The sequence below is a fragment of the Chelonia mydas genome, chromosome 6 (genome assembly GCF_015237465.2).
Source record: "Chelonia mydas isolate rCheMyd1 chromosome 6, rCheMyd1.pri.v2, whole genome shotgun sequence".
Classification (NCBI taxonomy): domain Eukaryota; kingdom Metazoa; phylum Chordata; order Testudines; family Cheloniidae; genus Chelonia; species Chelonia mydas.
Window position 1 is genome coordinate 30,116,331 of NC_051246.2, and position 27,396 is coordinate 30,143,726.

The 27,396-nt window shown below is 44.5% G+C and overlaps 1 protein-coding gene across 4 annotated transcripts in view; it reads right to left on the reverse strand.

Annotated features, from left to right (window-relative positions):
* Positions 1 to 1,049: 1,049 nt before the first annotated feature.
* The window catches only part of PTPRJ (protein tyrosine phosphatase receptor type J), a 128,719-nt gene continuing 102,372 nt past the window's right edge, over positions 1,050 to 27,396 (reverse strand). For 3 of the 4 annotated variants that reach the window (XM_043548850.1, XM_043548849.1, XM_037899664.2), the window contains 11 exons: positions 22,530 to 22,617; positions 20,923 to 20,964; positions 20,075 to 20,083; positions 19,881 to 19,968; positions 17,601 to 17,691; positions 15,756 to 15,829; positions 15,488 to 15,622; positions 8,147 to 8,266; positions 7,233 to 7,393; positions 6,560 to 6,695; positions 1,050 to 4,451 (listed from right to left, as the gene is read on the reverse strand). In XM_043548850.1, the coding sequence (XP_043404785.1) occupies positions 4,293 to 4,451; positions 6,560 to 6,695; positions 7,233 to 7,393; positions 8,147 to 8,266; positions 15,488 to 15,622; positions 15,756 to 15,829; positions 17,601 to 17,691; positions 19,881 to 19,968; positions 20,075 to 20,083; positions 20,923 to 20,964; positions 22,530 to 22,617 (1,103 nt within the window). In that variant the 3' untranslated portion in view covers positions 1,050 to 4,292. The remainder of the gene's footprint in view (positions 4,452 to 6,559; positions 6,696 to 7,232; positions 7,394 to 8,146; positions 8,267 to 15,487; positions 15,623 to 15,755; positions 15,830 to 17,600; positions 17,692 to 19,880; positions 19,969 to 20,074; positions 20,084 to 20,922; positions 20,965 to 22,529; positions 22,618 to 27,396) is intronic. The other variant, XM_037899665.2, reaches the window with a different exon arrangement.

Genomic DNA, 27,396 nt, shown 5'->3' on the forward strand with positions numbered 1-27,396 from the left:
TGACTCCTGGTTGGCTTTGTAAATGCACCAAGTTATCTGCAGACATCTAGAATGGGTTGATTTATTAGTTTTATATTTTTAAAACATGCATTTGTGATTTAAGAAAAAAAACAAACCTCTTTCTTAAAAGTTTCTCAATAGCACATTGCCTCCTGCAATCCCAATCACACGCTGTGCATTCTGCAACGGAGGACTTGTCACTTTCTCCTCTGATATTATTCTCATACACAGAGATTGTGCAATTACCACAAGAGCGCATAGGAAACTTACCGTGTGTGATCTCACATCATTCATCCTGTCACACCACCTGTCACTTTCATGGGGTTATTATGGGCCATCACAAGATTTTGTACTGATAAGTCTCATGATGAACTTTGCACTTACTGAGTGCCGATGTCACACCAGCATGGGGGTACGTGATCCTGCTTGTTCAAGATAACATAACTGAAGGAGAAGGAAACTGGGAATTTCAGAAGAAACAGATCAGGTGTTGGTATTTTATCTATAATTATTTAGCTCCAGAATCAATCACCCCCAACAATCAAGGCCTGAGGAATCATTTTATACAGTTATTTCTATAGCCCTTCCCAGGCATTTCTGTTGAAAGCAGGATACTCATGTCAGTGGATGAGGAGGACTATCCCCACCCTATCCCCTTTGATTATTATAGGAGTGGGTGTTTGAATCCCAGAGATACTTAGGCCCTGAACCAAAGCCCGTTAATTTGAATGGGAATTTTTCCATTCAGTTCAGTGGTTTTTGGGGCCTTACTCCTTTAACTAGCACCTAGGGCCTGATTTAGAGAACACAGTAGCTACCCCTGAGGTGTTAGCATTAGGCCCTGGTCCTGCAAAGTAATGCACAGACCCCTATCCCTTCACAGAGCCCCACTGACTTTAAAGTGGGTCTGACCCCATGCGTCACATTGCAGGACTGAGGCTTAAGTTAGTGTATTGACTTTAAGTTTGTCCAGAACCAGACTGGTGACATGGAAAATTCATTTTAAGTTAAACAGGGAAAAAAGAAAGAAACAAAATGGAAAGAGGCACTCTAAGTTAATGCTTTTTAATTATTTTTATATCTTTAAGAACAAACTATTAAAAAATTAAGACAATGTGCTACAAGTTTCTGTACAGCTGTATGAAAAACACTGAAATTTATACATCAAAATATTCAACTAAAAGCAACCCTTATTTGACACACATGAACATTTCCCTTTTTAAAGGGTCCCAAATTGAAAAAAAACCCAAAACTACCCCAGTCAGAAAACCCAGTGTTGTAACACAGTAGAGTTTTGAGGCTGGGAAAGCAGATTACTTTAGGCAAGCACCACCAACAAGAAGCATTGAATGAACAGAATAAAGAGCAATAAGACAGTATAAATAGCAACCTTTAGTCCTGAATCAAAAGAAACTAAAGACACAGAAAATCAGTTTGTAGAAGAGAAACATACGCTAGAATCCTATTCAAGTCATCTTGATTAGAGGGAATCTCTAAGATAAAACATTACCTGTAAGACCCATTCCTTCCAGTGGGAGTTCCTATGTGGCCTGTCCTATTAGTCACAGTGGAACAACACCCAACTTCATAGATACATCACTTTAAGCATTAACCAACTTTTTCTGTCCACTAAAAACTATAGGGCCTGAGCCTGCACGCCTTGCTCATGGAAAATTCTTTTTGGCCTCTATGGGAAACAGACTTGATTGGGAATAGTGACTGTTTTAGTCAGGCAGGATTGGCCCTGTAATCTCATCTATTGTGTTCTTCTCACATTTAATTCATAAGCAGGGAAATCAGACTCTCTCCTGATTTAGCAGATATATGTCTTGGGAACCTGGAATCCATAAAAGGCTTTGATTGGACAGAGTTTTTATTTACTTCTTAGGAATCTCTTGACAAATATTTATTCTATTGTTTCCATGATGGAAACTGTACTGAGGATTCCACTTTTAATCACCTGTTACTGCAACAGTCTATCATAGGGTGTTTAGACCAAAAATAGATAGTCACAGTTATAGCTAGTTTTCTGAGGTTCTGCTGCTATATAATACAGACGCAGCCACTATATAACTCAAGTGCAGAATCCACAGCACAAACATGATGAGAGACAATGCATTCACTGCTCTTCTCTGATACATAAGATAGGCACTTTCTAAACCAAGTGCAGTATTCTTGGACTCAAGGACCTTTTGGGCTGTCCCAGGAATAACAACTGCTGACCCGCCATGCACTTCCATGGTACCCTAAGACTGCACTACTACAGAGAGTAGTAGTATTTAAATGAAAAACGAACAAAAAAAATTCCCACCAATGTAGAGGGGCAGGCCCTTCTCTCTAGTGAAGTCTTCAGGATTTTTTTTGGTTTGGTCTGTGCTGCCAAGCTAAGTGAAGAAGTTGCTGCATTTGCATTTGGTTGAGATCTAATGACACTTAGAAAGGATGCAGGGTAAAAAAAAAAAAAAATCCCTATTGCAATTTCCATTTGAGAAGGAGTCTGGTGGGATGGTTTGATTGATTTTAAGTATTTCAGATAAGAAGAAGAAAAAATAAAATAAACACAACAAATGGCTATTATGAATCATGGTCAAACTGTGGTGTGGGTCTCCCTCCAGTTTTGCTTAAATGACACACTTCCATTACCGAATAAGAATGACTGTTGTCAGTACTTAAATTCACAGATGCCTGGATGCCTGGGATTTTTCATTCAACAGTGGATTCTACAGGGCAGCCAGCTACCCATTGTAGTGCCACAATAATTTCCAAAATTTGCAGCAGTTTTTGCCACCTTTGTCATACAAACTGGCCTTCAAATGCTGCAGAACCCCAGGTACTCTGGCTATTAAACCTTCATAAGACTTTAAAAGCTATTTTATGGATGTTCCTGAACTTCATACTTTACAATGCAACCAGTGCACTAATCCAAAGAAGAAAAAAACACCCAGTACCCCTTAAAAATAACAAATAAGTCCTTCATTGGTAATGCCTTCATAAGTTTAACATTAATGTACCAGTAAAATAAATCCAAATTAGTCCTTGACATGTAATATGAAGATCTAGTTTTTTTTTTTTTTTTTAAAAGGATCAGTTAAAATAGCAGCAGCAGCATGTTGGAAACAATTATAAAACAGTTAAATTATATTTTTGAGATGCACCAAGATAAAACACACACCTCAGTTTTGACAGGCTAAAACAACAGATTCTAGTAATTGATATATACAGTAGATATTTGTGCATTTACTTTTGCTAAATAGAATAAAGCCAGTGAACCTGTTTGGGAGCACTTTGACATGTGAATTCTCAGTCTGAAATTTTCACAGATTTATACATTTAGGGGAAAAAAAATTAAAAAAGAGACAACCTGAGTAAAGCTCTCTTTAAGTAGAGCAATCATTATTCAATAAATCACATATTGCACCTTTAAATAAACCCTTATAAACTCTATAAAACAGAAATATCAGCCAGAAATGGGAGGAATTGTTTACCCTCTCCCAACTCTCTCTCTCTCTCACACTCACACACACACACACACACACACACACTAAAGCTCAGAATGACACACAACTCTTACCCTCCTTTTGCTCTAGACTGAGGCACTGTGATATAAGGCCTCTCAAGGTTGTGATGGAATACAAAAAGGGGAAGATCACTACCAAATCTAGGAGCGTCTCGCCAGCAATATTACTACAGTTAAAATCTATATTCTAATTACAAGTCTCAGTACAAAAATATAGGGCTCTGATTATTTTTGCCTACAGAGTAATAACCAGAAAAGGCACAATTTCCAAATATCAACATCCATTCGTAGAAGGCGTTTGTACTCCTTATAAATCAAAAGGAGCACTAAGGACAAATCACAATGAAGCGTATATCCATCAACTAAGTAACCAGGTACAGTAGATAAAATATGTTCCTGACTTTTATAAAATATATTCCACAGCCCACAAGCCAGGTATCTGGATATGAAATCATACAAAATTGTAATTAAAAAAGAGCCTTTGTAATTTGTTATTTTTAATATTTACTTCACTGTTTGTACTGCAAACGTTGTTTCGCCTACGAGTATTGTGAAATTCCCAAGATAAAGCAATTTCCTCTGTTAACTTACAGCTTCTTTTTATACTAACCCACAACTCCAAATGACATTTTTACACGGCCATCTTCAAATTAGATATACAAGACTGAAAAAATAATAAAAGACGCTGTACACACAAATGTACAACAACAGTGCATTTTGTTTTCCTTTGTGCAGGACAGTAATGGCCTCCAAGTGACATTTCTTCCCTCTCTGATTATGCGTGGTAGCCATTTGCCTTCTCAAAACCCGGTGTTGGTCCAAAATTTTCATAGATTGCCATTGCTGTTGTGTTTTGGTAGATAAGGTCTGATTTTTTGTTTCTTTGGGATTTAATAATGTCCAAAACACACTGGTTTAGGAAGACATACTGGTCCTAATGAAAAAAAGAAAAAATAATGAAGGGCATTATAGATTGTAGCAAATACATCATTGTGAGGGTAATTATGTTCATGGCTATACAATGTGCTTTTCAGACACGGGCAAGATGCACTGTGGCACCGAATATTCCTGCAGATCATGTATAAGTAACAGAAAACAGTTGCCCCAAAAATCCACAGCTCGTTGTGATGAAGGTAACATTTTTGATATGGCTAGAAGCAGAAATATACTCTGAAAGGATTTTACTTCCCCCAAATGTAGGCCCCAATTCTGCAACTGACTCTGTATGGAAAAGTCCATGGCATCTGTAGGGAGTCTTAGTGACTTCAACATAGTCCACACATTTGGAATCAGTAGTACCATCAGGGCCTTAATGAAGGCCTCACAATCCAGGAAAGAGGGGTTCATATCCTTTGAAGGAGATTAGAACAAGGGACAGCCGATACACATATCCTTTGCGAAGCAAAGCCGGGGGTGGGAGGCATTTTTTCCTGCATGGATTTAGGCTATGCCAAGGTTCTTATGGCCTCTCACAAAGCCCATGGTGGGAGTTAAACAAACTAATGCTAATGGCAGAAGCAAATGCATACAGAAAATTATTTCAGAAGTCATATTTCCACCTGAAAAGGTCATAGCTACTATTTTTGCAAGTACTACCTAAGAATTGCTATGGTTATTTGGGGCATTTGACAATACTTTGTGTGTCATTCAATTAATCATTCTATTGATGGTCAATGCCCCCGGGGGCGGGGGGTGTCTTTTCTGCTTGTTACAGCAGCAGCAAAGCAGAAATTGAACATAAAGAGGCAGGAGTGTGTAGAGAGAAAAAAAGGGAAGAGGACAGAAGTGGTAGACCCAAGACCCTTCTGAATATAAATCACAGACTAACAACCTCCCCCCTTGTTAAACTGAAGACATGCTATATAATTTTAAGTAATCTGACAGAGAACTCTTTAGTTGGTTTTAAAAAAAATCAAGTTGACAGTGGTCTTTTAACTGTTTGCTCCTTTAAAAAGTGACCCCATCAAGCTTAATCTATTCAAACTAAAAAAAATTCCTGTCATGATGTGGATGCAGATGGGAGCGAGGAGCTGAGAGAGACACATGTACCAGCAGAGGGAAGTGTTTTATTGGAGGTAACTCAAAGGGACACAGGTAGTCAGCACCATTTCCAGGTGGAGTGAGGCCCTCCAGATTAACTCCTTAAGTGCCTGCCAGTACAGTTTCAGGTACCATAGCTGTCCCAGAGTCGCCCTGCCAATTTTTGTGGTTTCTTACATTCCTATTTTCCTGGTTATTTTAAACGTTTTACTCCCTTTTGTTGCTATATGAAAGATCTACACAAACCACATGGAATATTCAGCCTGGAGAAGCAGTGAAACTGACTATACAGACAGTGCTGCCAAACCCACAAAATAAACAAACTGATAAATAGATGCTGCGGCACACTTGTAATTCTGAGAGAGGCTCTCGATCCCAAGTGCTGTGGCAGTGACTACATGGCAGCCCAAATACCTCCCCCTTGCCCAAGGAGCAGAGTCTGTGATTTCACCATCTTTCACTTCAGACCTGTGCAAGAGAAGGGGGAGTATGTGCAGAGTTCCCTGTCCCCGCAGAGATGGAGGTAGATCTCTCTGCTTGACAGTCAACTGTGGAGAATTTAAAGGAGTAACACAGGCCCAACAGCAGTGCTCCAAAATGGTGCTGCCAGCTGGAATAATTTCCCCCTCAGCCTCCGGCTCCCTCAGGCTCCCCCAGCTCACTATACGGAATCACTTTTCTCCCAATTCCCCATCCCCTTTGTGGCAGCTCTATGGGTTTTACTATGGTCCATGGCTGCAACTGCTTTCACTGGGAAGAGATAGGGCAGGATGTGTGGAAAGCTGATGATCGCAGGGGACTCTGTACCCCTTTAGGGTTTCCATGGGTCCCCGCTGGGCACTCCTTTGTTGAGCTGACAAAAACAGAATTTTGAAATGTTGGGTAAGAACAGGAGAAAGCCTCTGGAGTGGAACATACTTCTGAGCTGTCTATTTACGCTGCCTTTCTTGAGCTATTATGCAATGATCTTCAGGCACGTTAAATGGAAGAGATTAGCCTTACCTCTGTTTGCACCATTAAAGGTCGATGCATTCGAAGATCATATACTACTCCATACACATCACTGGTGTTCTCCATTTCTATTTGCTGGATCAGACGGTCAATTGCAATGAAAGTACCTGTCCTGCCAACACCAGCACTGCAGTAAAATGACTATGCGTTAGACAGAAGCATGACGGCCTTTCACCTATTATTTTCTCTTAATTATAGACAACCCAGGGCCTGATGCAAAGCCATTGAAGTTATTAGGAAGATTTCCACTGACTTCAGTGGGCATTGGGATCAAGGCCCTTATAGTCTGTAGGAGTTCTTATTACCATTGTCAGTAGGGCTGCATGATTCCTTCTGGGCTCGCAAAAACCATAAAAATTATACATAAAGTGCTTTATAAGGCAATTTTTGGTGCTGAATTTTCCAGTCAATGAGAGACCCCCAAAAGGACTACAGCAACAAAACCCCTTAATGAACTGTTTACTGTAGGGTAATGCATTTTGACATCCACACTGTTTTATTGCATTTCTCTGGTGTACAGCAAAGGGCCCTTTCATATAACTTGGCAGGATGGACAATACACATACATAAATAGTAAAGGTGTTGAGCTTTTTCTACTGCTTGAAAAGGAACACTTTAATATTAAACGTGCTCTTAAAAGGAAGCCAGTGTGGAATTACTGTACCTGCAGTGCACCAGAGTAGGAGAATCTGGGGGATTGTGGCTCATGTTTTCCTGTACCAGATGTCTAAAGTTAATAAGAAGGTCTGTTGTCTCTGGAACACCATGGTCAGGCCAGGAAGTGAAATGGAACTGGCGTACTGAGTGGATTTCAGTTGCATTCTTCTAAAAGAACATACATTGAAAGATGAGAAATTAGGCCTCAAAAGAACATCACAAAACAATTATGGTAGGAAGATATTGTGGCTAGTTCAGCATTATTACAGGTGCCTCCTGTGAACTGTGCACTACTTTCAGGATGCATTATTCAATTGTCTCTTTATGGCTGAGGACACCCTTCGCCCAGATAAACGATTGAAATTCTTCTCTTTTGCCTTTGCCTTTATACGGTGGTCTCTTTAGTGTGTGAGTACGGCCTCCTCATGTCAGTATGGGTTGCAGGATCACAGCATGGGCTCTGCACCACTGCTGCTGGTGAGCCCATAATGTGACTGGATCCTGTAGACAAATTTTCATGCAGAGATCCCTTAATCGCCAATGAGGTCCCAGACTGGTAATTCATTAGCAGGCCCATCAGAGGGTTCTATAATAGAGCACCGAAAGGTCAAATTATAGGTCCAATCAGCAGATGCTCATTCAGTCCCTGACTCCCACATGAGGCCGATTGCTGATACACAGCATGAAACACCTTAATCAGATCTTAGGCAGGAAGGAGACTAGAGCGATCATGTCCCAGATTAAAACAAGCTGTACAATATTTTTCCTTTAGCTAAGTTTTACTTTTGTTGTGAAGTCTGCAGGAGTGATTGCTTTCCCCATTCTGATTTGACTTGGATGGTGAAGTTTCTCTTTCCAGAGATGCAGTAGATATATTTCTACAAACACATTAGAGTCTTATACACCCAATGAATTACTCACGTCTTCCACTGTGAAGTCTCTTATTGTCCATTCTGGAAGGACATACTCTGAGACCAATGTTACACTAATGTCATCGTAATAGTTGGATCCTTTGACTGGCCAATATTCCTCACATTTTGTCTAAAAAGAAAGCGATAATGTTAGCTATACTGTACAACAGTAACAGAGGAGATTTTTATGGAGTGCAAAGAAAAAGCAAGGCAGAGGAAAAGCAATGCAAGGATAAATTGCGTATTTTCCCCTTTTAGTCCTAAATTACAGTCCATCCTAGACTTGAGGACATTCAATAGATAGTTGTAAACCATAATAATCATGATTAGCTTTTGGGAAATTAAGCAGCAAACAAGGTAATATAATTTACTCACTTATAAAAGATTCTAGATGACAATAGGCTTAAAGCAATACAAAACACAATTCCATTCCTGATTTTCATTGCTTACTTATGCTTTAGTGTCATGAGGTATACAATTTTTCTGTGGTATGGACACAATGGGTTACATTGATCACTAATGTAACTTTATTGCCCTGCCCAGACACCCTTCTCTGGGGCTGCCAGCAGCACTCGTTACCCCCCTTGTGATCTTCAATGCCTGCAGCTGATCTATGGCTGCCTCCTGTACAAACATACTGGGAATTAGCAGGATTGGCGAGAGAAGGAGAAAGCTTGCTCCATCTTCCCCTCCGAGCGCACCCTGTGCCAAAGCAGTTATAATTTGGCCACATGTGTCATCTGTTAGATATCGATGGCCTGATTCCAAGGGTTCAGAGCACTCACAGCTCCCACTGAAGTCAACAGGAGTCACGGATGCTCAGAACTCCTGATGGTGTGGCTGATGTGGTTAGGTCCTCGCTTACAGACAGCCCCCCAACCTGAAGCAAATACTCACCAGCAACTACACACCACACAACAAAAACACCAACCCAGGAATCAAACCCTGCAACAAACCCCGGTGCCAACTCTGTCCACATAGCTTTTCAAGGGACACCGTCATAGGACCTAACCACATCAGCCACACCATCAGGGGCTCGTTCACCTGCACATCTACCACTCTGATATATGCCATCATGTGCCAGCAATGCCCCTCTGCCATATACGTTGGCCAAACTGGACAGTCTCTACACAAAAGAATAAATGGACACAAATCTGACATCAGGAATCATAACATTCAAAAACCAGTAGGAGAACACTTCAGTCTCTCTGGTCACTCAATAACAGACCTAAAAGTGGCAATTCTTCAACAAAAAAAACTTCAAAAACAAACAGACTCCAACATGAAGGTCCAGAACTAGAATTAATTTGCAAACGGGATACCATCATATTAGGCCTGAATAAAGACTGGGAGTAGTTGGGTCATTACAAAACCTAAACTTAATTTCCCCAATATTAATTTCTCCCTACTGTTACTCACACCTTCTTGTCAACTGTCTGTAATGGGCCTCTCTCATTACCACTTCAAAAGTTATTTTTCCTCCCTTGGTATCCTGCTGTTAATTGATTTATCTCGTTAGACTGACCTCACACCTGGTAAGGCAACCCCCATCCTTTCATGTATTTATACCTGCTCCTATATTTTCCTCTTCATGCATCTGACGAAGTGGGTTCTAGCCCAGGAAAGCTTATACCCAAATAAATTTGTTAGCCCTGGTCTACACTAGGACTTTAGGTCGAATTTAGCAGCGTTAAATCGATGTAAACCTGCACCCATCCACACGATGAAGCCCTTTATTTCGACTTAAAGGGCTCTTAAAATTGATTGCCTTACTCCACCCCTGACAAGTGGATTAGCGCTTAAATCGGCCTTGCCGGGTCGAATTTGGGGTACTGTGGACACAATTCGACGGTATTGGCCTCCGGGAGCTATCCGAGAGTGCTCCATTGTGACCGCTCTGGACAGCACTCTCAACTCAGATGCACTGGCCAGGTAGACAGGAAAAGAACTGCGAACTTTTGAATCTCATTTCCTGTTTGGCCAGCGTGGCAAATTGCAGGTGACCATGCAGAGCTCATCAGCAGAGGTGACCATGATGGAGTCCCAGAATCGCAAAAGAGCTCCAGCATGGACCGAACGGGAGGTACGGGATCTGATCGCTGTATGGGGAGAGGAATCCGTGCTATCAGAACTCCGTTCCAGTTTTCAAAATGCCAAAACCTTTGTCAAAATCTCCCAGGGCATGAAGGACAGAGGCCATAACAGGGACCCGAAGCAGTGCCGCGTGAAACTTAAGGAGCTGAGGCAAGCCTACCAGAAAACCGGAGCGGCCGTTCGCCTCTCTGGGTCAGAGCCCCAAACATGCCGCTTCTATGATGAGCTGCATGCCATTTTAGGAGGTTCAGCCACCACTACCCCAGCCGTATTGTTTGACTCCTTCAATGGAGATGGAGGCAAAACGGAAGCAGGTTTTGGGGACGAAGAAGATGATGATGATGATGAGGTTGTAGATAGCTCACAGCAAGCAAGCGGAGAAACCGGTTTTCCCGACAGCCAGGAACTGTTTCTCACCCTGGACCTGGAGCCAGTACCCCCCGAACCCACCCAAGGCTGCCTCCTGGACCCGGCAGGCGGAGAAGGGACCTCCGGTGAGTGTACCTTTTAAAATACTATACATGGTTTAAAAGCAAGCATGTGAAAGGATTAATTTGCCCTGGCATTCGCGGCTCTCCTGGATGTACTCCCAAAGCCTTTGCAAAAGGTTTCTGGGGAGGGCAGCCTTATTGCGTCCTTCATGGTAGGACACTTTACCACTCCAGGCCAGTAACATGTACTCGAGAATCTTTGTACAACAAAGCATTGCAGTGTATGTTTGCTGGCGTTCAAACAACATCCGTTCTTTATCTCTCTGTGTTATCCTCAGGAGAGTGAAATATAATTCATGGTCACCTGGTTGAAATAGAGTGCTTTTCTTCAGGGGACACTCAGAGGAGCCCGTTCCTGCTGGGCTGTTTGCCTGTGGCTAAACAGAAATGTTCCTCGCTGTTAGCCACGGGGAGGGGGGAGGGTTGAGGGGGTAGCCATGCGGTGGGGGGAGGCAAAATGCGACCTTGTAACGAAAGCACATGTGCTATGTATGTAATGTTAACAGCAAGGTTTACCCTGAAAGACTGTAGCCACTGTTTTATAAAATGTGTCTTTTTAAATACCACTGTCCCTTTTTTTTTCTCCACCAGCTGCATGTGTTTCAATGATCACAGGATCTTCTCCTTCCCAGAGGCTAGTGAAGATTAGAAAGAAAAAAAAACGCACTCGAGATGAAATGTTCTCCGAACTCATGCTGTCCTCCCACACTGACAGAGCACAGACGAATGCGTGGAGGCAAATAATGTCAGAGTGCACGAAAGCACAAAATGACCGGGAGGAGAGGTGGCGGGCTGCAGAGAGTAAGTGGCGGGCTGAAGAGAGTAAGTGGCGGGCTGAAGACAGGGCTGAAGCTCAAATGTGGCAGCAGCGTGATGAGAGGAGGCAGGATTCAATGCTGAGGCTGCTGGAGGATCAAACCAGTATGCTCCAGTGTATGGTTGAGCTGCAGCAAAGGAAGCTGGAGCACAGACTGCCACTACAGCCCCTGTGTAACCAACCGCCCTCCTGCCCAAGTTCCATAGCCTCCACACCCAGACGCCCAAGAACGCGGTGGGGGGGCCACCGGCCAACCAGCCACTCCGCCACAGAGGATTGCCCAAAAAAAAGAAGGCTGGCATTCAATAAATTTTAAAGTTGTAAACTTTTAAAGTGCTGTGTGGCATTTTCCTTCCCTCCTCCACCACCCCTCCTGGGCTACCTTGGTAGTCATCCCCCTATTTGTGTGATGAATGAATAAAGAATGCATGAATGTGAAGCAACAATGACTTTATTGCCTCTGCAAGCGGTGATCGAAGGGAGGAGGGGAGGGTGGTTAGCTTCCTGGGAATTAGAGTGAACCAAGGGGCGGGGGGTTTCATCAAGGAGAAATAAAGAGAACTTTCACACCGTAGCCTGGCCAGTCATGAAACTGGTTTTCAAAGCTTCTCTGATGCGTACCGCGCCCTCCTGTGCTCTTCTAACCGCCCTGGTGTCTCGCTGCGCGTAACCAGCAGCCAGGCGATTTGCCTCAACCTCCCACCCCGCCCTAAACGTCTCCCCCTTACTCTCACAGCTATTGTGGAGCACACAGCAAGCAGTAATAACAGTGGGAATATTGGTTTCGCTGAGGTCTAAGCGAGTCAGGAAACTGCGCCAGCGCGCCTTTAAACGTCCAAATGCACATTCTACCACCATTCTGCACTTGCTCAGCCTGTACTTGAACAGCTCCTCACTACTGTCCAGGCTGCCTGTGTACGGCTTCATGAGCCATGGCATTAAGGGGTAGGCTGGGTCCTCAAGGATAACTATAGGCATTTCAACATCCCCAACAGTTATTTTCTGGTCTGGGAATAAAGTCCCTTCCTGCAGCTTTTGAAACAGACCAGAGTTCCTGAAGATGCGAGCGTCATGTACCTTTCCCGGCCATCCCACGTTGATGTTGGTGAAACGTCCCTTGTGATCCACCAGAGCTTGCAGCACTATTGAAAAGTACCCTTTGCGGTTTATGTACTCGGCGGCTTGGTGCTCCAGTGCCAAGATAGGGATATGGGTTCTGTCTATGGCTCCACCACAGTTAGGGAATCCCATTGCAGCAAAGCCATCCACTATGACCTGCACATTTCCCAGGGTCACTACCCTTGATATCAGCAGATCTTTGATTGCGTGCGCTACTTGCATCACAGCAGCCCCAACAGTAGATTTGCCCACTCCAAATTGATTCCCAACTGACCAGTAGCTGTCGGGCGTTGCAAGCTTCCACAGGGCTATCGCCACTCGCTTCTCAACTGTGAGGGCTGCTCTCATCTTGGTATTCATGCGCTTCAGGGCAGGGGAAAGCAAGTCACAAAGTGCCATGAAAGTGCCCTTACGCATGCGAAAGTTTCGCAGCCACTGGGAATCATCCCAGACCTGCAACACTATGCGGTCCCACCAGTCTGTGCTTGTTTCCCGAGCCCAGAATTGGCGTTCCACAGCATGAACCTGCCCCATTAGCACCATGATGCATGCATTGGCAGGGCCCATGCTTTCAGAGAAATCTGTGTCCATGTCCTGATCACTCATGTGACCGCGCTGACGTCGCCTCCTCGCCCGGTATCGCTCTGCCAGGTTCTGGTGCTGCATATACTGCTGGATAATGCGTGTGGTGTTTAATGTGCTCCTAATTGCCAAAGCGAGCTGAGCGGCCTCCATGCTTGCCTTGGTATGGCGTCCGCACAGAAAAAAGGCGCGGAACGATTGTCTGCCGTTGCTCTGACGGAGGGAGGGGCGACTGACGACACGGCTTACAGGGTTGGCTTCAGGGAGCTAAAATCAACAAAGGGGGTGGCTTTACATCAAGGAGTATTTCAGGCAGGACTTCACGGAGGGTTCCAATAAGAAATGGTGCACCTAAGTTATTGTTCTTATTGGAACAAGGAGGTTAGCCTGGCCTCTGATTGATACATGGCTAGATTTACCTCGCTGCACCTTCTCTGTGAGTGACTACAGTGTGACCTAGAGGAATGAGTCCCCTAAACAGGGGAGGTGGGGAAGCAAATGCGTACAAAACAAAGCTGGTCTATTTCTTGTTTTGATCCACTCCATCTATCTTTTACATCTTTGGCTGGCAGCAGACGGTGCAGAAGGACTGCATGCCATCCACATCTCATGGCTGCTCGGCAGAAGATGGTACAGTACGACTGCTAGCCATCCTCATCTCTTGCCTGCCTGGCAGAAGATGGTACAATACGACTGCTAGCCATCCTCATCTCTTGCCTGCCCGGCAGAAGATGGTACAGTACGACTGCTAGCAATCCGTATCGCCTGCCTGCTCACCATAAGACGATTCAATAGGACTGACTGCAGGACTAAAGAGAATGACCTGGTCAAGTCACTCCAAATTTAGTCCCTGCGCCCATGTCTGCCCAGGTGCTCCCAGCCGACGTGGCCAGGAGCACCTCGGACACGACGATGACGGCTACCAGTCGTATTGCACCGTCTGCTGCCAGAAGGCAATGGGTTGCTGCTACTGTGTAGCAATGCCGTACCGCATCTGCCAGCACCCAGGAGACATACGGTGACGGTTACCTGAGCGGGCTCCATGCTTGCCGTGGTATGGCGTCTGCACAGGTAACTCAGGAAAAAAGGCGCGAAACGATTGTCTGCCCTTGCTTTCACGGAGGGAGGGAGGGAAGGGGGGCCTGACGATAAGTACTCAGAACCACCCGCGACAATGTTTTAGCCCCATCAGGCATTGGGATCTCAACCCAGAATTCCAATGGGCAGCGGAGACTGCGGGAACTGTGGGATAGCTACCCACAGTGCAACACTCCGGAAGTCGACTCTAGCCTTGGTACTGTGGAAGCGCTCCGCCGAGTTAATGCACTTAATGCACTTAGAGCATTTTCTGTGGGGACACACACACTCGAATATATAAAACCGATTTCTAAAAAAACGACTTCTATAAATTCGACCTTATTCCGTAGTGTAGACATACCCTTAGTCTTTAAGGTGCCACAAGGACTCCTCATTGTTTTTGAGATTAGCTAGGTAGTCAGATTAACTTTTTTCCTTTCATTTTTACAAAAGACTTGGCTCCTGCTCTCACTGCAGTCACTGAGAGTTTTGCCACTGACTTCAGTGGAAGCATATCAGGCCCAAATGGAAAGTTAATACATTTAAACATGTACAGTGAAAGAGGGACAAAACAGTTGACACAAAAAATACAAATGAAGCGAAGTTAAGGTTGCTTGTGTAGCTTCAGCTCTGGCATTTTCTGTCCGAAGTGGTTAGCCGAGCACCCAGAACATTCTCAAGAAGGGGATAAAATTGCTTTACACTCTGCTGTCTAAGACACAATTGAACCACAATCCTGTGTTCAAAACCACATGAATGAATCCAATTGGAGGACTGGGGGTGTATTTTCTAGCATTTTTGATGCTTCTGCATTTCTTTTTTTTTTGCAGTATTGATTAGATTTGTTGGTTCATCTAGTCAAGTATCCTGTTTCCAGCAGGGGCCATTACCAGATGCTTCAGAAGAAGGCTAAAGAGTTCACAGTGTACCTAAACCAATTGTGCAATGCTGAACTCCCCTTCTCTCCCCCCAAAAAATTCCTGCTAGACCCCAAACAGTAATGAGAGCATGAAAGTGGATGAAATAAATTTCATGCATGTTCTATAATTTTTAAAGACTTTGGAGTCCCAGGATAAACAGGTGCTATATAAACATAATGGTGTTATTTTTTTACTACTTAGAATTAGCCGATTGCATCTCAAAGGAAAATGTAGTTTTAACAAAAACGTACCCTGCCTTGTTCAACACATTTTGTCAACATAACAATAGCATAGATATTTTTTTCCCAAATCATGCGCCAGAAGTCTTGCACAGTGTTGGGTAAGGGGCCTTGTGCACCAATAAATTCTTTCTTGGAGCTGTATCCCTAAAATAAAAATAAAATCAATAACTATTTTTAATGATCAGATAAGAACAAAATTTTTAAAGCTTCATATAACTTAATAAGTCTGTCACAAAACAGACCCAATTTTTAATTTTAATGATTTTAGTAGACTTACGGGCATATAGTTTGCATTAATATAATCATCCGTTGGATGCGTTTGGATCGAAAGTTTAACACGGGAAATGTCATCTGCAAACAAAAAAGTGATTGTTAGGATTTTAAACGTTTTGCAAAATACTATGTATGTTTAAAACAGGAGCCCTGACTAAAGGCTTCAAAATCAATATGCATTTTTAAAATTAGAATATATGTTACTATAGGAATCAGAAATAGGAAAGTTTTATAATCTAGAATAGATTTAGTGAATGATGTCTATAAAAGATAAGTGTTCACCAAAATAAAATTGATTTTCAGAATATTGAGCAAACTCATTATTTTTAATATGGACTATACAGTATGTGTGCATGTGCATAAGAGAGGCAGTTTTCGAATGCCGTACAATTTAAAGCACAGAAGAATGGGCATGTAGGGGGTGATAAAGTATAAGCTATTTCATTAGGAGACAGTAGTATACATATATACCAATTTAGAATAAAATACATAGATAGCATTGTAAGATTTCAACAAGTATGAAATAAATAGAATAAATCTAGGGTTTATAGGACACAGTGCTCAAATGACATCAACGATACAGAACATGAAATTTAGTGTCCTTTAATTTACACCCACAAGTATATAAATGCTTTCTCCCAGGTCTGTCCCTACCAATTATGGTGCCCTACGCAGCCCAAGCACCAGCTCCCCAGACCCCCCGCAGAGGGTCTGGGCTGCGCTCAAGGCCTGCAGGGCCGGGGAGGCAGAAGCTGTGGGGGGCCGCTTTGGAGGGCCCCACAGGCCCAGAGCGGCCTGGGAGATTAGCAGGGGGCCTGGCGCCGGCAGCAAGAAGCGGAACGACCCGGCCCCAGCCCATTCCGCGCCGCCCCCCGCCCCCCCCCCACCGTGTCGCTCAGGTGGCGGGGTTAGGGAAAGGACCACCCCCCACACGAACTGGGTAGCGGGAAGTGGAGCAACCCGACCCCAGCCCACTCCACTTCCCCCGCCCCAGCCCCAGCCGTGTTGCTTGAGTGGGGGTGGGGGGTTGGGGAAAGGACCATCTCCCGCACTCACCGGCAACGGGAAGTGGAGTGACGTGGCTGGGAGCTGGCGGAGGAGTGGAGTGGGCTGGGGCCGGGTTTCTCTACTTCCCGCCGCTGCCGGTGAGAGTGGGGTCGGCCCGACCCCTGCTGCCAGTGCAGGCCCCCTGCTAATCCTCCAAGCTGCGTCCATTGCTGGGAGAAGAGGTGGAATGGGGGCAGGCCAGGGGCGGAGCAGGGGGAAGACTAAGAAGCGGGGCAGAGGGAGTTGTCCCGGGCCGTACACCCCCTTAGGAATGGCCCTGCCCCTTGCTTTCTCCCGTGCTGCCCCTCATTCTTGGGAGGAGCTCCCCGTAAATATCCGCAAAGCAACCTCATTACCCTCCTTCAAATCCCCCTTTGCTTTGATGCCAACAAACAACTTGACAGCAGCTAGGCTGCTGGTGTGCAGAGACCACTGCCTGCCATGCTGACCACCGTTGTCTCATTGTTTCCTTACACGCCGCTGACTGTCTATAGTCATCTGTTGTCTCGAGTCTTACCCTTCGGATTGTAAGCTTGTTGGGTAGAGCTTCATCATGGATGAACCACCAAAATGGACACACGAGATGTGTGTTGGTGGAAAGCTGTTTACGTTTTGTTAATGTTGTGGCTTATGGAAAGCTGAACAATGGGTATCACAGGTTTATTTATTTTGAAACTCACATCAGTGTCCATCCTGGAAGCACGTGAGCACTCTATTGTTGAAAACCTTCAGTTACAAAACTAACCCAACCTAAAGCTTTCAACCAGAAACACAACATGCAAAAACAAAAGAAGTGACTTACACGGCAAGACATTATTGTACCTATTTTTTCTTCTGTTCTCAGTAAGTTCAGCTGCAAATTTAGGCTGATGAATGCCCACCGACCTCAGTTCCTACAGCAAAATAAAGAATTTTTTTTAGTGATGACACTGGTTTAAAGACAGGGCAGAGCCAATCATTGGGATATGCCAACAGTGCTAACACACATGATGTCCCTACAGCAGTGGAAGAATTAGGCCTTGGAGAAATGGTAATAAAATTAACTCTTCTTTTTTAAAAGGGAGTGCAAAAGAGAGAGCAGCAAACTTCATAGAGAGGAGAGGATGATTAATAAACATGTGCGTCCCGCAAATTGATTTTTGCACTTGCTCTAAAATATGCATGACTAACAGTGACTGCATGTTCGCTCAGGCCCTGAGTCAGTAGAGCACTTAAGTATATGCTCACCATTCAGCATGTATTTAAAGTCCCATTGGCTTTCTTGCATTTCTTTGCTGAATTGGGGTCATGAATATGAACTACAGCTGTCAGGCCATATGCGAATTGTGCAGGGTGAGGACCTGTGCACAGGAAGAGGACCTGATTTAGGAACAGGGAGTGGTGTGGGGCTGGTTTGGAGTCGAGACAAGGAGGAGGAAAGAAGGACGATGATGAAGAGGGCATTGAGGAAAGAGGGGCAGGGTGGAGTATATGGCAATAGAGGAGTTGTGGGAGGATACATAACTTGAAAGGAAGGCAGGGCAGAGCTATCTAGTGCCCTATAAGTTAAAATAAGGAGTCTGAACTTGATATGGAAAGAGACAGGAAGTCAGTGAATGGCTTCAGGGAGGAGGGAAAAGTATTCTGTAGAATAGCAGACAATTGAGCTATTCAATACCTTTCTATAAGTGACTGCATGGACAAATGGCTTGTTTCCTGGTTTGGGGTTCTCTCTAGTTACCTTCAAGTTTACATACACTTTATAGAAAAATATTTATTGGATGTGAGGGAAACAATATTTAGCATCTATACAGCAACTTACAGCTCTAAAGCCATTTAAGGTACCATAAACCCCACTAAGGTAGCAATATCAGTATTATGCCCACCCACCCTTTTTGCAAATGGGGAGACAGATACAGAGTGGGTAAGCGGCTTTCCCAAGGCCACATGCTAACTCAGGTATTGCTACATACATGCCCCCAGACAGGTTTAGTGCCACAAAATCTGAAATGTCTCTCTTACATTTCAAATAGAAGGCAGATAAGGTAATGGGTTGTTGCAGATGGGAATTCATTGTCAGGGATATGGTTCTGTCACAGTGGTCACCACCATCTCAGAACCATGAATTTTGCCATTTATATAGACCTTGCAGCTGTGCATTAACAGTTTGTTACTTCACTTTGATCAGCTGCCTCCTTCCCTACCCACCACTATCCCTTACAACCTGCCTTTTGACCCTTCCCCCTTGTAGGTACCCCAGGCCTCAACCTCCTGATCCTCTCTGCCCCCAGCTTGCCCGATCCCCAACCCCATCTCTATCCCGTCCTGCTTCAATCCCTGACCCCCTTTCTTGTCTCTCTCCCTAGTCTGTTGCTGGGACCTGATGCCCAACCTCAACACTTCACTGGCAGACCCCATGCTCCGATGCCTCGCTCTGGAGAAGCCCCCTCATCTCAGCAGGAAGAATGGCACTGCCTGGTGCCCTGGCCAGCTGTTTGACAGCAATCAGTTCAAGCCTTCTGCATTCCATCCTGCCCACCTCTCCTCCAGCAATGAGCTGAGGAGAGAGACAGGAAAGGGAGTCAGGGAGCAGGTGAGCTGGGGAGAAAGGGGGCAGGGGGATTCAGGACTGGGGAACCTACAAGGGGTAAAGAAGGCAGAGAATGGGAGAACAGGGAACCTGGGGGATGAAAGGGGCAAAGACCTAACCATGCCCCTTCTAAGAGCTCTGCACTGGGGAGAAGAGTCTGTGGGGTTGGGGGGAGTCAGAGTAGAACGGGGATAGGGTCCCCCATAATATGAGCGTTGATTAACCAAGAGGACTAGATCAAAGCGAACTAAAACTGTGAATGCAGGGCAGCAGAATCCACAAGGCTGCAGTGCCCAGAGCATGGAATTATCTATTTTTTACCATGCCTGTGCCATGAATTATGAATAATTTTACTGTAAAAAAATCATATTCTTTGTATATGCCCAGTCTCTAACACTGGTCACCTCTTTCTTTTTCCTCTAAACAATGCCTGGCTACTTCCCAAAGAGAAGCTATTTTTTCCCCCACTGTAAAAATACTTAACTGAATTCCATAACAACGGATAATACATACTTCGTACTCTTCAGCAAATCCACAGTTCGAGTCAGCTTGCTGTTTCTTAAAGTAGGACTCAAAGCTTTCAACTTTAATTGTATTTGATCTAAAACAAACAAAGCCATTCATTTATTAGTATTTGCTATTAGCTAAATAAACCGTAAATTCAGTTAATAGCAGTCATTCATGTTTACAAAATGTGATTTACTTACTTCTTGGGTCTTGAGGAGGAAAAAAAGAAAAAAACATGATTAGACACAGCACAGTTATACTTTTACTATATTACTCTCACAAGCTTTATTTTACACTGCAGGACAACTAGACATATAGCGCCAATGCTCTACTATGGCCATGGAGTTTCAATGCAATTTAGGAAAGAGGATGTAAAAAGGTGGCATTAAGTCACCTTTGAAAGTCCCTGATCCTGGATTGGTCATGTATTGGGTCAATCTCTTGGTATAACTTTGACTGACTGCCAATGGCCTCAAAGGCTGCTAGGAATCACTGGGATGCCCTGCTCTTACATGGTGTCCGAGCCATTTTATGCCAGCTTTGCACTACCTGAGGTTCCCCCTATACTGGGGTGACCCTCCCATATCCAGCTGTCCTGGCTTTAAGGCTATTTTGCACTGGTGGCTCAGCACAAAGTAACCCTGTCACAGGGGAGAATCAAGGCTATAGTGGACAATCTTGCTTAGACACAGTGTGCAGACAGGTCCTCTACACATTGCACTTTGTAATCTGGATTATTTTGTCAATGCATAAGAATACAAGGCAAAGCCACCTAAAGGACATGGTCATCTAATTCCCATTAATTTTAACGGGAACTGGGTGTTCAATTCCATTTGGCAACATTGAAAGTCTCTACGTAATTATCTTTAGACTGCAGTAGGTTATGTTTGGTTCTCTGAATTCCATAAGGAAATAAAGTGTTCAAAGCTTTAATACCAGGAACTCTGCCGCAGAAAATTGTATAGTACACGATTATCAAAGTTCTGAACAAGTCTTGCCAATATTATGTAAACTCAGAAAATAGTGGCTGAAAGAATATTTAACTCACCTAATTGGGGAAAAGGGCAGCTCACTATTTTTTCCATCTTTCCTGTTGGGAAAGGGTGAGGTGGGAAGAGATTAGAAGAATTTTTGCAAAACACAAATGAGATTCCTGGCAGAAGCTCTTTCTGTGCCTGTTTCATGATAGTTTTTCATATACCATCTGATCTTGTGCAAGAAGCCCTAACTGCGGCTCCCTTATGCCTTACACTTACAGTAACCAGTAAAATCATTAATAAGAAATATGATCATGAATGAACAATAGACAAGTGTTAGTTTGTTCTAATGGAGTTGAGCAACAGGAAACAGATCCAAGCCTTGTCTACATGGCAATCTTAGCCACTGGTGTTGCTGTACCAGTGCAGATCCCTGGTTTACACTGGTTCAACTTTTCCCAGTTTGGAACCAGGGTCAACCGCATTAGTAAAAATCATGTTGCACTAATGCAAGCTGAGTCTACACTAAGAATATGCACTAGTGGCTAAAATCCCAATGTAGAAAAGGCCTTAGAAATAGGACTCTAAATGCTGCATAATGATTTAAGAAGTCAGACATTTATCCAATGTGTTTACACCCTTGCTGTATGAATAAAATGGATCTTCACAGCTTTAAAGCAAGCTGCTCTCCTGGATCTTCTACTTAGGAAGCAAGTGTTGGTCAAAAATGGAAGCTCGTGGGAAGGAACAGGAACCAAAACAAGAAGGCAAAGGAAAATCCAAAAAGGCTTCCCTTTCTTTTAGTAGCCTTTTAGAATGTATGCTCTGCATTATTTGACTGGTAACATGAGAAGAAAAAGAGCCTTGATGGACTTCAGATTGTCTGGAAAAGACACAGGAATTAGGGACACTCTCAGCACATCTCGGCTTTCTAGAGGAGCACAGCGTCTATGTATTTTCTCACAGATTTACTAGGACAACTTTTGAAAATTTGTCCTTAGATCTTTTCCGCTTAGCCTTGCCATTACCTCCAGAAAGGAAATCTCGGACCACAAGTTGGGTTCCAGTGTGGCCAATCGAGAAAAAAAAAAGCCTATATAAGATATCTTCACGGCTTGTCTACACAATCATCTAGTTTGCAGTAAGCTGGGATGTAAACCTACCCAGCACTAGCTTGCCATACTCTAACTGTCCCTGTGCACCCTGCTGACACACACTAACAGTACCTTAATGTGCTGTGATCTATTCTGCTTTGAAAAAATAGCTTAGCATTAACACATTGAAGTACTAATTACAAATGTGCTACGGAGCACTATAGTCTAATTCTGATCTGAATTACACAAATATCAATGTAAATCTGAATTTACACCAGTGGAACAGAGCAGAATTTGGCTCAGTGATACACTGTCATGATGAAGACTTTGTTTCCACAACAAAATCATCTAAGTGAGTTTGAATGATCTACTTTGAATTATTGTGATATAAATAAATATTTTGTATCTGTAGAGCTTATTTTAAAACATTGCTTTTAAAGTATATGAAACAGGAATAGCACTGGCTTCTGCCTCATTATGAAGAGCATTATAGAAGGGCTAGGTATTTATTATTATTTTTATTGTAATGGTGAAATAATGTGGTGCTCTTTTCAGAAGTGAATGTAACAGTTAATATGAGTTACCTTCTCCGTCTCCAGAAAATGAATCCCACTACAGCAGCTATAACCACAGCACCCAAAATACATCCAACAACAGCTCCAGCGATGACACCTTATGGGAGGATAAAAACAGAAACTTTTCATGAATTATCTATCAAATCAACAATGATCCAACATATCAACAGGCTACAACGGACGCTAATGTGAATTTCTAATATCAAGAAACAAGAAAAGGATATGGTTAAAGATTTTACAAAAATAAAATGAGTTATCCAATGCTGTTTACAGACTCATAAGCAATGATAATCATTGATTTTTACCTCCCACTTCAGTTAACAATAATTAACTATTAGGAAGTGTGACAGGGTGGGGCCAGATGGCTATAGGAGAGTATTTGAAGGCAGATATGTTAGCCCCAGGCTAAATAGGTCCCTTTTCCCTGAGTAAGGTAACAGGGAAGGTTCCAGAACAATCAGGAACCTTCTGGAGACAATTAAGACAGGCTGATTAGAACATCTGCAGCCAATCAAGAAGCTGTTAGAATCAATTAAGGCAGGCTAATCAGGGCACCTGGGTTTTAAAAAGGAGCTCACTTCAGTTTGTGGTGGGCATGTGAGGAGCTGGGAGCAAGAGGCACTAGGAGCTGAGAGTGAGAACGCGGACTGTTGGAGGACTGAGGTGTACAAGCATTATCAGACGCCAGGAGGAAGGTCCTATGGTGAGGATAAAGAAGGTGTTGGTAGGAGGCCATGGGGAAGTGGCCCAGGGAGTTGTAGCTGTCACACAGCTGTTCCAGGAGGCACTCTAGACAGCTGCATTCCACAGGGCCCTGGGCTGGAACCCAGAATAGAGGGCGGGCCCGGGTTCCCCCCAAACCTCCCAACTCCTGGTCAGACACAGGAGGAGTCGACCTGAGCTGTGGATTCAGAAAAACGGCCAAGCTGAGGGCTGCCGTGAAGCTCCAAGGCGAGCAAATCCGCCAATAAGCACAAGATCCACCAAGGTAGAGCAGGAACTTTGTCACAACTGGTGTCGGAAGTGGGATCTGGTGTCCACAGCGTGGCGGAAGAAGGAGGGTGTTTGGAAGGGAAAAAAAAGGGAAGGTCTATTTTTATTGTTTTGCACCACAATGGAGGAGGTAGTGCGGGCACTGATACAAGCCACGGCTGCCCAGCAGGAGGCTACTCATGTCCAGGCAGCTGCCCAACAGGAGGCAGTGCGGCTGCAGCAAGAGACTAATCGCCTGCTGATGGATCAGGCTGCTCAAGACCGGGCTATGTTGCAGGAACTGGTAAACCAGGTAAAGGCCCTTACAGAGGTGAACCGCAGCCATGATGGGATGCATATCATGCGGGCCAGCAATTGGCTGCAGAAAATGACGCGGGAGGATGATGTAGAGGCATACCTCTTGGCCTTTGAGAGGACAGCCCTGCGGGAGGCTTGGCCCCAAGAACAGTGGTCTGGCATCCTCGCTCCATTCCTGTGTGGGGAGACCCAGAAGGCCTACTATGATTTGCCTGAAGAGGCTGCGACAGACTACCCCCAGCTGAAAGCAGAGATCCTGGCCAGATCTGGGGTAATGACCGCAGTGCAGGCCCAGCGATATAATGAGTGGAGATACCAGGAAAACAAAACCCCGCGGTCCCAATTATATGACCTCATCCATCTTGCATGAAAGTGGTTACGGACTGAGTCCCGGAGTCCGGAGGAGATACTAGAGGTTCTGGTCATCAACCGGTACATGAGAGGACTACCACCAGACCTTCACGCCTGCGTAAGCCAGAATGAATCCTCCACCTACGACGAGGTTGTTGCACTGGTAGAAAGGCGAAGGACGGCGAGGGAGCTGACCCGACCAGTTAAGGAAGAAGCATCCCGGGTTAAACAAGCAGCACCAAGCCCTAGAGCTCGGGTGACTGGGCCACCAGGAGAACCCATATGGAAAAAGAGAGGGGCTGAAGGCCCACCAGAAGCCACAAAGAGTCGGAGCATTGAGGGGGAAGAGGATCGTGATGTTAGACTACCCAAACCTGATGGCACGACTAGGTTTTGTAATGACTTTCGCCGGCTGAATGAGATATCCAAATTTGATGCATACCCCATACCCCATATTGATGAGTTAGTTGACCACCCGGGCAATGCCCGATTTTTGACCACCCTTGATTTAACAAAGGGATACTGGCAGATTCCCCTTGCCAAAGATGCAAAAGAAAAGACGGCATTCTCTACACCAGAGGGTCTGTTTCAATATACTGTTCTTCCTTTTGGACTGCATGGGGCACCTGCCACCTTCCAGTGTCTTATGGACAAGCTCCTACGGCCCCATACCAGTTATGCAGCGGCATACGTGGATGATGTGATTATTCACACCCCCGACTGGGAAACCCACTTAGGAAAGGTGGAAGCGGTTCTGAACACGCTAAGACAGGCTGGCCTCACAGCCAACCCAGCCAAGTGTGCTATAGGGCTAGCTGAGGCTAAATACCTTGGCTACATTGTAGGAAGGGGCATGGTCAAGCCCCAACTAAACAAACTAGAGACTATCCAAAATTGGCACCGGCCGAATCGGAAAAAGCAAGTCTGGGCATTCCTGGGTGTGGTGGGGTACTACCGACAATTTATTCCCCATTTTGCTACCAGAGCGAGTCCTCTGACAGACCTGATAAAAGCCCGGGGTCCAGACATGGTGAAGTGGACAGATGCCGCAGAGAAAGCATTCATGGATCTACAGACAGCCCTCTGCAGTAACCCCGTGCTTATAGCCCCAGACTTCAACAAAGAATTCATTTTACAAACAGATGCATCTGAAGTAGGATTGGAAGCTGTCCTATCGCAGATGGTCGGAGATGAAGAACACCCAAATCCTCTACCTCAGCAGGAAACTCCTCCCGAGAGAGCAGAAGTATGCCGGGGTTGAAAGAGAGTGCCTAACTGTGAAATGGGCCATGGAAACACTATGTTATTACCTTCTGGGACAACGGTTTACCCTTGTGACCGACCATGCACCCCTCCAGTGGATGCAGCGAAATAAAGAGAAGAATGCAAGGGTGACCAGATGGTTCCTGTCCCTACAACCTTTCCAATTCACCATACAACACCAGGCTGGAAGCCACCATGGCAATGCAAATGGCTTGTCACGAATATGCTGCCTGACGTCCAAGTTGCCCAACCCCATAGTGCTGAGCAGAGTGGGGGGCTATGTGACAGGGTCGGGCTAGATGGCTATAGGAGAGTAATAGAAGGCAGATATATTAGCCCCAGGCTAAGTAGGTCCCTATTCCCTGAGTAAGATAACAGGGAAGGTTCCAGAACAATCAGGAACCTTCTGGAGACAATTAAGAAAGGCTGATTAGAACACCTGCAGTCAATCAAGAAGCTGCTAGAATCAATTAAGGCAGGCTAATCAGGGCACCTGGGTTTTAAAAAGGAGCTCACTTCAGTTTGTGGTGGGCATGTGAGGAGCTGGGAGCAAGAGGCACTAGGAGCTGAGAGTGAGAACACGGACTGTTGGAGGACTGAGGTGTACAAGCATTATCAGACGCCAGGAGGAAGGTCCTATGGTGAGGATAAAGAAGGTGTTCGGAGGAGGCCATGGGGAAGTGGTCCAGGGAGTTGTAGCTGTCGCATAGCTGTTCCAGGAGGCACTCTAGACAGCTGCATTCCACAGGGCCCTGGGCTGGAACCTGGAGTAGAGGGCAGGCCCGGGTGCCCCCCAAATCCTCCCAACTCCTGGTCAGACACAGGAGGAGTCGACCTGGACTGTGGGTTCAGAAAAACGGCCAAGCTGAGGGCTGCCGTGAAGCTCCAAGGCGAGCAAATCCGCCAATAAGCGCAAGACCCACCAAGGTAGAGCACGAACTTTGTCACAGAAGATACTGTATTCAGATTGAATAGATGGTGTAAAACAATCAAGGGGCAGATTGTCAGCTGGTGTAAACTGCCATAGTTTCATCCATTTTCCTCAAGTTTTATTAAATCACACACAATTTTCAGAAGGGTGGCTCCATTTTTGTACCTGGATTTTGATTGCAAGGGACAGCCTGAGAAGTTGCATTTTGAGCTATCCAACTCAGGGAGCAAATCAGATAGTTTGAGATGCATCTATTTAAATCTGAACCTGCAATTCATTTCACAAACTGTGCCCAGTAAGAGGAAGGACAGGTCTCAGCTTAGATGGAAGTATATTCAAGTGTCATATAAGAAAGTATCAAAGTGAAAAGTATGAACCATTAACAATTTAGACTTCTGCTATCTGCAGTAAATTTCACATGCAAAGGACACCCGTATGAAATGAGCTGACCTATAATGTCTGATTGAATAAAAACTTGGAATTTCTGCATCATCTCTCAACTAAGATTATAGTAGTTTTCTAAGGGACATTGGAAACCAAGGGCTTGTCTACACTGGCAATTTACAGCGCTGCAGCTTTCTCGCTCGGGGGGTGAACCCTCCCCGAGTGCAACAAGTTTCAACGCTGTAAAGTGCCAGTGTAGACAGAGCACCAGCGCTGGGAGCGACGCCCTAGTGACTCGCACAGAGGCTATATTTTCAAAGGTATTTAGGCGCCTAAAGACAGATAGGCATCTATCCCACTGATGCAATTTTGAAAAATACCACTGTGACACTGCACCCCATACTCTTCATAGAGATATTAGTATATGATATAACATAATCATCATGTATTTTATGCAGGATAGGTCATGTGTGAGATCATTGAAAAGGTTATAATTTACTGAATATGATTATCCTATTTGTATGCATGTATCATTTTCGTATCTGAAGTTAGGAATATTGACTACGTAGCTGTATTACAAATTGTGTTTACACACGGGGAACACCCACTAGACAAAAGGCTCTCAGTCTCCATGGCTGGCTGGAAAGGGCCCATTCA